This window comes from Phoca vitulina, unplaced genomic scaffold (assembly GCF_004348235.1).
Source record: "Phoca vitulina isolate PV1807 unplaced genomic scaffold, GSC_HSeal_1.0 scaffold8, whole genome shotgun sequence".
Lineage (NCBI taxonomy): Eukaryota > Metazoa > Chordata > Mammalia > Carnivora > Phocidae > Phoca > Phoca vitulina.
Window position 1 is genome coordinate 19,252,812 of NW_022589711.1, and position 11,467 is coordinate 19,264,278.

The following is an 11,467-nucleotide window of genomic DNA, read 5'->3' on the forward strand; positions in this document are numbered from 1 at the left end:
TTGAAATTCTCTCTCTACCTCTCCATCTGCCCCCCCACTTGTGTGCACATGTCCTCTTTTTCTCTCTCTCTTTCACTCTCTCTTTCTGCTCTTTAAAATAAGTAAAGAAATCTTAAAAAAAAAAATAGAAAATCACTGAAGGTCACAAAAATTGCATGTTCTATACCCAGGATTCAACCCAAGACTTACGGTTCCAGTGCCTGGGCACTAGACCACTATCCTTTATGGAATATAAAAATCAAAGAGATCACATCATGGAACCACAAAGAACTTAAGAGAAAACACGGGAAAAGCAACATGAACAAAGTTCCACCTAAATGGTACAGCACAGTGACCAAGAGTGTGCGCTTTGGTATAAAATAACTTGTATCTAAATCCCAGCTCTGCCTCTTTTGCCTGAGGAAACCAAGATTTGTGATCTAATCTCTTTTAGTTTTGGTTTCCACATCTATTATAGGGACATAGCATCATTACCTGTTGTAAGAATTAAAGCCCTTCATATCTGTGTAATATACTTAGTATAGAAGCATAATGTTCAATGTAATCATTATTGCCATTGTTGTTAATATTCATCTCAAAACAAAGGCCTTCATAACTACTTTTGCTCAAGCTCCTTTCCTTAAGAGGAGAACATAAAGAAAGAGGACAATCAATTTTCTATCTGGTAACGGGCCCCAGGCTTATGAGTCAAAGGACAATTATACGGGTCACTGAGAGCTGAAAAAAACACCCCAAGGGCGTTTTACCAATAGGCGGCTTCTTTTGGCTATTAAAAGGGTAAATATATGGTCCCCTCTGTTTCTTTTATGTCCCTACTGTTCCTTTGATTCACCAGATCTTGCAGTTGGTCATAGATCTATGGTCAGACCTGTAATTATATAAAACAATTCTAGAAGTTTCCCTTAATGACGATTGTATTGTGCAATATAAACCACAGTCATGATATCTATTATTTTATGTCCTGCTGTAATTACAATCTAGGTTATTCAACTGTCCTTTAGACAGCAACCTGTACAATGTCTAAAATGAACTTCCAGACATCTAAGTATTCAGTATGTCATGTCTACTATAACTATATCCTGAATTACCACCATCTTTGCTAATAGTTAAAGAAATTACATTATAGAAGTATGTATGGATCTATTTATGCATTCCACTGGCAAAGTTTCAATGATTTACAAAGCGGTCATGAGCGGAGAAGGGACGCACTGAGACAAGGTGATTACACAGTATTCTTGCAAGCTGCCAGCTTGAATAGATGAAGCCTTCATGGCAGATAAATTCCACAAATAAACAGGAACACCACATGAAGTCTGGAAGTTCCTGCTGATGTTGGTGTCAAATTTTGACACGCAGCAACTCTGCTAACTCCTGATCTCTCTTCCTTTGGTGTTTTCTTTTCTTGCAGGCCATCAAACCTTCTTCTGGACCAAAGCAACGTCGACATCACTACCTTCCGCACAACAGGTGACTGGCTTAATGGTGTCCGGACAGCACAGTGCAAGGAAATCTTCACAGGCGTGGAGTACAGTTCTTGTGACACCATAGCCAAGATTTCCACAGAGTAAGAGAAAGTTTTTAAGACTGAATGATTCTGTAATTTCTAGTGGACATACATGTTTTGGATTAATGAGTTATACATGTTAGCTGAACCTCTGAGGTTCTTACTGTCTTCTGTAACCACTAAGCTCAGTCCTGGGCCTCTTTGTCAATGACACCTTCTAGATTTATGTGTGTTGATGTGTCTTTCCTCCCTCACCATAGCTTCCCGCAATAGGTATCTTTGTTGAATAGGACCTTTCTCAGATAGACCAACAGATACATACCCATTCCCAGCCCCAATGACCCAAGTTCTTAATTTAAGACGTAAGAAATCATAACATGATGATTAGAGCATTCCTGCATTTGTGCTTTTCTGTTATTTATAACAAAGCCTAATCTCCATAGAAGTGGAAAACTTAAGAAGTAAGTGGATAAGCTGGCATACAGGGAAACACACTAAAGGCTAAAAGTAGTTTTCACATCTACTAAATAATTGTATATCATCATCTATTATTGAGTGTCTACCCTGTGAAGGGTATCATGTTAGAAAATGAAGTTATAAATATGTTTAAGACATAATATTATTGTTTTCCTTAAAAAGCTTATAGTCAGATTGGAAAGATAGGATATGCATAATTAGTATTCATTAATTAGTATTAATTTATGGTTCCATGTGTAAAAATCAAATATCAAGTATAACATGCTGTGTTTCTTAGACAGGGATTTTCCTAATAGGAATTCTTTGATACGATCACATGGGCTTAAGGAAAAGGGGGTTTATAAGGAATCAAGTGAATCCAGTATATATTCAATAAAATTAGTCCTCACTCACAGGGTATAGTAATTGAGAACTGGAAAATGAAGAGCCAGAAGCCATATTCTCCATCTCTCTGTGAATGAAAGCCAATTTAATTCACTTCCTAATGTAACTGCATTGTTTTTCTTTTTTCGCACAGTGACTTTTTTTTTTTTTGCATTTCCATGCACAAGTTCCTTTAGTCTCATCCTCTCCATCCAATATCTTAATATTTAAATGTTGAATATTTAAAGACTTTCATGGTCACCCCATTGGTCATTTAAACAAAGTCACCATGGAAATCCACAAATTAGATATCAAAAAGGAGTGTAATTAATAGAGTGTAATTTACAGTGTAATTAATAGAGATACAAGTGCCTAACAAATAGGTAAAGTTTACCAGTTACGACATAGCATTCCAATCGGAAACACAAAAGTTCACAAAAAGATCTTTAGGAAGGATATGCTTCTACTGAAAAGGAGAATGTGCTCTTAGAAAATAAACCCACTCCAGTCTATTTGACACATGTTGGCATTTCTGTATGAAGTGGAATGTAATGTTTATTGAATAGACTTCTGACCCAATCAACAATACTATTTGAGTTTCTGTGGTAGTTATTTTGATCAGACAGAGTCTCAGGATATATTAATGTTTTTTGATATTTTTATAAATTCTTATTTTAGTAATGTAAACAATTACGGTTATGCTCTATAAGACACCTGCTTCATAGCACAGAAGCATAGCAAAGAACAAACACAAAAGTTGGACATTTCTGCACCATTGCCAGATTTCCAAAGGCAAAGGTATACAAATGTTTATTCTCCATCAAATATCAACACTCAGAGCTTTGAGATAATGAAAAAGCATACTGAAGTGGATTAGCAGAACACTGTTAATATGATTAACTGCTAGCTCACAGTTTAAATAGAGTCAGATGTTAGGAGCTGTGAATGTGGTAAGAAAGCTATTTGTTTAAAACGACGAAGTGGGGGCATTTGTTCTACTTCCAAGTTTGGGGAGCATTTGTCTCCACAGTCCATTGTTGGACGGTGAGCTCTCTTTGGCTGGTGAAAATATTTGCACTTAATTATTATTATTTGAACGACCCATGAATGTACAGGAAAGTTGAAAGCTGACTTTTCCTGGGAGACTCCACTCTTTCAGATTTGTCCTTCACACTAAGCCAGATGGTTCCACATCTCTCTGTACTTCAATCCCCACAATGTTTTTCCTCCTGTCCTTTCTCCTCCAATGCAGGCAGCATAGAATTAACATCTATCGACCTAAAACTCCTTGAAAATAATTGTTTGCCTTGTGTATCTCTGCGGTGTGTTGTCCTTCATGCTCCTAGTTTATATAACAAAAATGAGAATTTATAAAGAAATACATAATACACAATTTGGGGAAATTGAATGAGGCAACATTTTTACCTCAAATGCTATAAAATATTTAATTTGGTATTTCATCCTACCTTTTGCAGTCTTGGGCTTTTTTGTTTAAATGTGATTCCTTCGTGCCATCCAGACTCAATTTGGAAATGATTTTCTTGACCAAATAACTCTTTTGAAATAGAACAGAATGCCAAAAAAGGATATTGAATTTCTTTTTTTCTTCTATCTGGACTTTAAAGTTACAGAAAAAGATCAATAGAGCTTAATATCCAAATAAATAATTATCTGTTTCAGTTAGTGTAGGGACTTCATTGACACGCAAGTTAATCATCTAATTTTCAAATGAAATCCAGAAAATATGCAGCGTTGTTCAGTCAAAATAATGCATGTTTTAAAATATTATTTCATAGCCTACAATGGATTTAGGGAGGTTAATGTGAAAAGGGAGGAGAGAACAAGAAAGGGAGAGAGTACTTATAGAAACTGGAGAGAGAATTGAGTGTGTGGAATGAATATTAGGCGGATTAATTGCTCCAGGTCATTCTCCTGCACCCTTGGATGCCATTCTCACAGTGTCATCACCTATCCTTTGCCTTTGAAGTGCCATCCAGATAGCTTATTAACCTCTGGTCTCCATCTTGAGCTGCTCTTTAGACTCGAACTTTTCCACTGCTCTTCTGAATAGGGTAGTCAAAATGAGATAAGCACGTGGGAATGTTATTTAGACTGCAGGAGCTGGAGTTGTAAACATACAACTACTTTGGACTTGGCAGGCTGGGGGTAGGAGACATTTTGACAGGGGTAGGGAGGATAGAGGGGACATAAAAATCCATGCTAAGGTATAGTCTAAAGAGATAATTATCTTTTCTCATAGAATCCTTTGCATTAAATATATATGAAATTATGTATCTATTTGCTTATGTTGGGTTCCAGGCACAGAATCTGAAATAGTTTTATGCACAAGATTTCTTGAGGAGTGCTTTTGGGATATACATCTATCAAAAAAAGTGATGAGGGGGAAAAAGTGATGAGGGGGACACTGGGCTGAAGGAGAAGACTTGTCCCTTCCTGTAGGAACAAGAGTCCTGGAGCTGGGCTGGCCCTTCAGCCTTGTCCCAAACTGATCTGTGAACTCTCATCATCTTATTTTTTCTAGCCCCTGGGGTATGGGTGCTTCGGTTCCATAGAGAGGATCAGGACCAAACATCATAGCATATATTACTCTCTTACTATGCTTACATTTCTCAAAGAGCTTGGGAATTTATTATATTAACTTGAAACATTTTTTTCCTGCTTTCCATGATTATCATTTTGGTTTTTAAAGTTTTTTTTTAAGATGTTTTTAATTTATTTGTCAGAGAGAGATAGAGCACAATCACGAGGAATGGCAGGCAAACGGAGAAGCAGACTCCCCACTGAACAGGGAGCCAGATGTGGGACTCGATCCTGGGACCCCAGGATCATGACCCAAGCTGAAGGGAGACCCTTAACTGACTGAACCACCCAGGAATCCCGGTTTTTTAAGAAGGATAAAAGGAAGACAGAGAAAAAAAATTGGCAAGTCATAAAAAGTATAATATATAATTGGAAGAAAGATGAGAGAAGAAATACAAAAAGATTAAGGATCTATTGATTTGTACAAATATATTTATATTTGCCCTGTTTTCTGTCTCTAAATTCCTATAGTTTAGGGATAAGGGATAAGAAAATGTTTGTTGTTCATTTAAAAGATAGATCCATGGTGTGTGTGTGTATATATATATACAGAAACAAAATCTATATATATATAAGGTATAATATATATATATATATATATATATATATATATATAAAGAAGCAAAATTTTGTACAACACATATTCTCACATATTCTCATAAACAGCCTATGTTACTCCAAGTGAGAGTTTCATTATCCACAGTTACACAGAGTGGCAAGCCTGGTGTCACCATATCTCCCCACTAGTCTTCCTGGTGAAGCAAGGCTGCTGGAGTAAAATCAGAGAGGCCTCAGGCAAGATACAAGTTGTACATTGAGAATTTATCAGCCCCTTGAATGGTAGTAGGAAGGTAATCAGCAGGTCATCAGGATTTCATTCCCAGCCTAGGTGATAGGAATGCAACCCAGTCTTGGTTAATTTTCTGTAGCAGATGCATAAATATCATGTAGATTGCTTCTAAAATGGTTACCCAGGGTCTGCTTGCACACGTTTGTTGCTCGGGAACCCATTTCTTAAGAAATCAATTGGTCCATTTCTGTGTAATTGAAAACTCACAATTTTCCTTCTTTTCTTTATGATCGATGTGAACGAGCCCCTTCTGTGTGTTTCTGTGTGTGTGTGTGTGTGTGTGTGTGTGTGTACATATTTGCATGCATACTTTTCCTTCTGGCCATTCTCAATTAGCCTGGCACTCCTTGCTAAGTGATACTTCACTCCTCTGTCACCTTCCCCAGATAAACCTATTTTAGACTATTGGTTCATTCTTTATTAAGTAGATATTGAGCCCCTACTAAATGATAGCCATTGTTCAGGGTGTGGTTGATAAGCAGAGTACAAAACCAACAAGAATCCCTGTTCACATGGAATTTACCTCTTGTGGGACAAGATAAAGAATAAAGAAAATAAATCAGAAAGAAAGGCAATATGCTGCATGGTGATAAATGCTTTGGAAGAAAATGAAACAAGAAAAGAAAATAAGAAATGCAGGTATGAATGCAAGAGGTTTCACAATATTAAATAGGAAGGTCGGGGAAGGTGTTCCGAGAGGGCTATGTTTGAGTCAAGACCTGAAAGAGGTGAATATGTGAACAAATTCCTTGAATCAAGGTTATTTAATTAATCATTTGCACATGCTTAGCTAAGTCTCTCCACACCCCCAAATGAAATTCCTTTTGTTCTTAAAATCTTTATTTTAGAATGCCTGGTTTCTAAGTTTAAACTATTTTAAGTTAAATATTTTTGATAAATGGGAATAGATCCTAGTCACTGCTTCTGCTTGGAAAGGAATTTATACTTTAAAGAAATTGTTCCAGTTATCTAGGAACAAACTACCTCAAAACCACAATAACACAATAATACAATAACAAACTACCTCAAAACCACAATTTTATTGTATATAACAATGTCATGGGTTATGGATTTGGGCAGAGCTCAGGTGGGTAATTCTTCTGCCCTAACGTTGGTGTTGACCGAAGCATTCATCTGACATGCATCTGGTCTAGTCTGGAGGGCTGGAGATGGTTTCATTTATGTCTGCCCTGGTGCGGATGGCTGCAGAGCTGACAGTGTAGACTCAATGCTCACACATGGCCTTTCCAGTGTCGTAGTCTCGAGGTAGTCACACTTACATGGCAGCTCAGGGCCCAGTGAGGGTGCCTCAAGAGACAAACGGAATATTGTAGTTTCTCAAGACCTGAATATGGAAATTGATACAGGGTCCCTTCCAGCATACTCTTGCAGTGAAAGTGGTCCCCAAGCTGGCTCAAATATAAGGAAATAGGTTAATGCCCTGCAAAGAATTTCTGATCATCTGTATTCGTATCCTAGGGCAGCCATAATAAATTACAACAAACTTACTGTCTTAAACCACAGAAATTTATTTTCTCACATTTCTGGAGGTCAGAAGTTGGAAATCAGGGCATTCACAGGGCCATACTGATCCAAAATCTCTGAGGCAGGGGAATCGTTCTTTGCCTCTTCTGGCTTCTGGTACATTCTAGCATTCCTTGGCTTGTGGCAACATAACTCCAATCTCTGCCTCCATCTCTACATGGCTTTCTTGTCTGTGTCACTTTGTGTCTAAATATAGTCTCATTGGATTTAGAGCCCACCCTAATCTAATATGATCTCATCTTGATCCTTGTCTTGATTATATCTGCACAGACTCCATTTCCAAGTGAGTTCACATGGTGAGGTTCCAGTTGGACAGAAATTTCGAGGGGATGCTAGTCAACCCACTAAACCATCTATTCTTCCATAACGATAGAGGTGGAATGATCAGGATATAGTACATGGATGATGCAAAAATCAGAAAATTGAGTTCAAAGCACCGGGATATATGATTGTGCAAGCTTTGCTGATTGAACATCTTCTGTTTACATACTCTCCAGGAAACCAGGATTCTCATCAGACATTTTCTTCTTTTTTCACAGTGACATGAAAAAGGTTGGTGTCACTGTGGTTGGTCCACAGAAGAAAATCATCAGTAGCATTAAGGCTCTAGAAACACAATCAAAAAATGGTCCAGTTCCAGTGTAAAGTGTTATTTCTGGAAGGGAGCGGTGGCTGTGGAAGATGTAGCATCATTCTACAGACAGGCGATAACGCTGGAGATGCTGGTGGCAAGTCCAAGCCCAATAAGACACTCAGATATGAATACAAATGCCTTAACATGGAATTGAAAGACTCTTTATTTTCCCCTATCATTTAGTGGATGGGAGGGGGGGGTTATTTTGTTTTGTAATTGCTTTTTTATATTAGTGGATGGGTTAAACTAAAATTCTTCAGCGTGGAATGATGAAGAACTAGCCTAGAGCCATTGATCATAAACTGATTATCATAAAAGCAGAACAAGTGTAATAACAAAATGAACATGGTGGCTCTGTTTATTAATAGCCACAAAAGAAAAGACTTGTGATATTTTTATACACAGAAGAAATCTGTAACAGGTATTTTGTTTCTTTAAAAGCAAGCAAAATAGAGGAATTTATACCTCAAACTATCTGGCCATATATACTACCTTTTCCATTGTATTTTTCTTTTTTATCTGTTAAAAGCATTTAGAAGTGACGTCTGTAGTTGTTTTAAGTACTATACATTTTTAATTGTTAGCTTCTTAAGTATTACCATGTAAAAATGTCTTAAGTTTGAAGAAAAGTACATATTTATTTTCTTTTGAATTCTTTTTTATTATTTTCTATTTATGCCTTGATGATTTAATTAGGATTTGTTACAGCCAAGTGCCAAATGTTCTTTCAAATTGTCAGCAGTTAAAAAACATGGTAAACTGGACATGGGGAATGATGGGTTTCTTTTCAGAATTTCTGAACCAACAGCTTCTCTGTACCTATATCCATATATAAAAAGAAAGAAACCGAACCCCTTCCCTGTTCATACACTACTCAAATCTCAGTTTGAATTATCCCATCCATTTTTGTCTCTCCATTACAAATGGTATGCTCCTAATTTAGTGTAATATACTGGTTTGTATGTAATGGATTCTCAATGACATACCTGCCCTGCTCTGGTGCTTAGGAGACCATCACCTCCCTCCATTAGTAAAGGAGCTACATTAGAGCTCCTAGGTAGAGAATAGCTACACTGGAAAAAATTGGAATCCTATTTAGATTGCTGCATTAATTGGCAACAAAGCCTAGAGGCCAATGCATGAGTCAAAAAATCACTTGCTGACTGGCTTTGAAATGTCACTTAATATCTTTGCTTAAAGTTGTTGAGCTGTTTATAGGGAATAATGAAAACTAAACTACTCATCTGCATCACTGAGGTTTGGTTAATTTAATTAAACATTTTGATCATCAATAGCAGGTATTATTATCTTTAAGAGTCTTCCACTGAAATACACCTGTTGTAATTTTGGTGTATAACTTAGAAGCTATGAACTTCTCTGCATTTGTTGAGCATCTGATTTTCAAACGAGCTGGTTATCTAGCAAATGACTCAAAATCTGTAGACAATGGAGAGATCTCCCATTGCAGGAACTTAGATTTACTGTTCATAGGGCCTAATATGAGTGTACTCAGTAATATTTGAAAAGATATACCTGATGGAGATCTAGCCACTAATCTATTGTGAAGCAACATTTTAGTTCTATTTATATTCTTTCTAACGCTGATAGGATCATGTTATGGGAATAGGAAATAAGAAATGCATATGTCACAAGAATTGAAAGAATAAATCAAAGCTGCAACCCTTATGTTCTTATGCAAAATGGGACACTCTACAGCTTACAGTCACAGATCAAACTTCACAAGTGCTAATCTGTTGTAAATTTAGTGTAATAAGGCTTAGGTTGTGTTCCTTCATGTATGAGATTATTTCTTAGATTTCTGCAATATTCCTTATAGTCAAATCATCCTACTAGAATTCTGTATTGGATATATAAGAGCATGAATTTTTAAAAAGATATATGTGATTATGAAATTAATTACAAATTTCACTTATGCCTGCTAGAAGCAGTTAAAAGCCTTTTTTTTTTTTTTTAATCAGACATTTTGTTTGTGTTGTGGAATGTTCATCGAGCCCTAAACCTGGCTTCAATCTCATTTTTTTCCATACTAGCATTTACTTTCTTAGGTACTATTCTGAGCATACTCAAAATCTGTGCATTTTATAAATTAATAGACGTTGAGAATTGCTAGATCTATTTCACTTCTTTTGGCTGTGGTTTCCATTTGAAAGTAGAGATTATATACACAGTATATTGCTCTTCATTTTTTCCACTATTTTTCTATCTGACCCTTATAAATTTACTTTACACGCTTTTTACCCTGTACATATGTAAACATAACAGTGTACGATTCTTAACTGTGGAGTAGAGGTACTAGAATGCTGATGGCCATCTCTTTGTACAGGACCTGCATTGACTTTCAATAAACATGAAACCACACTTCTTCACAATGTTATGTACCATATTATCTGTTTTGTATCTTAAATTTGATTTACATATATTATTTATTTCTGGTAACTTGCCCAGTTTATGCTGTGCTAAGTATCAATTAAGCCATGTATAAATGTGATATGATTGGCAATATGTATTTACTTTAAACTTGTATTTTCAAAAATTACTCATTTAGTTTATATTGTACAATGTAGATGGCCTCTTACTAATGTAAAATGATTTGTAGTGGAAACATTTATATTTTTATAATAAACATAATGAAAATATTTTTTACAGATTGGAATACAGAAGTGGTCTTTGAAGCTTTTTTAAATATTATAAGACAGGTGCTTATTTAAACAGCAAAATAATGAAATTTATATAAGCCACAAAGAATGTGCTTCTGTTTCTTTTTTCTCTATTAGTGAGGAGTGTTCATGTTATATAATCCACTTTTTTGTCTAAATCTCATTATCAATAAGCTAGAAAAAATAAGTAGTAAATATTATCTTCATCGTTAAAAAGCACAGCTTTATTAGGCAAATATCTTTTGATTATAAGTGACAAAAAGCAAATTAGCTTAAGGAAAAAGAGAATTTTGAGCCCATGTGGCTTAAAAGCCTGGAGCTAAATTTCCTAGCTGAGAGGTCAAGTCCAGTAAGATCCAGGAGTAAGTCTTTTATTCTTTGTCTTCCTCACTTGACCCTATTTTTCTCCCAACTGGGTTAGTTTGCAAACTATCTTTTAAAATATTGCTCTAGTTAATTTAATTCTACATTGTCATTCTTGTGGGATAATGGTTGCCTTCATGCTTTGCTTGGCTCACGGGCCCTTTGTGAATTATTTTGAGAAGGAGAGTGAAATACTGAGATTGGCAAGTACTTAGTCATGTGCTTGCCCTTGGAGACAGTGGGTGGGGTCAAGTGGAATTGATGATCTACAGGATTAGAGGTATCAGAGTGGTTTATGTCCAAAAGAAAATCAGAATTTCATTTATGAAAAAAGAGGGAAAGAATTTTGAATAGGCCAATAAAACAAAAATGAAAAGGAAACAACCACAACTGCAAATAGCATCTAAGAAACACCTGATACTTCTTATAAAGTAGGTCCATCGTCATTTGTA

General features: G+C 36.0%; 1 protein-coding gene across 4 annotated transcripts in view; it reads left to right on the top strand.

Moving 5' to 3' along the window:
- The window catches only part of EPHA3 (EPH receptor A3), a 351,742-nt gene extending 341,091 nt beyond the window's left edge, over positions 1 to 10,651 (top strand). For 3 of the 4 annotated variants that reach the window (XM_032406344.1, XM_032406347.1, XM_032406346.1), the window contains 2 exons: positions 1,409 to 1,564; positions 7,880 to 10,640. In XM_032406344.1, the coding sequence (XP_032262235.1) occupies positions 1,409 to 1,564; positions 7,880 to 7,985 (262 nt within the window). In that variant the 3' untranslated portion in view covers positions 7,986 to 10,640. Of the gene's footprint in view, positions 1 to 1,408; positions 1,565 to 7,879 lie in introns of all 4 variants that reach the window. The other variant, XM_032406343.1, reaches the window with a different exon arrangement.
- The last annotated feature ends 816 nt before the right edge of the window (positions 10,652 to 11,467 follow it).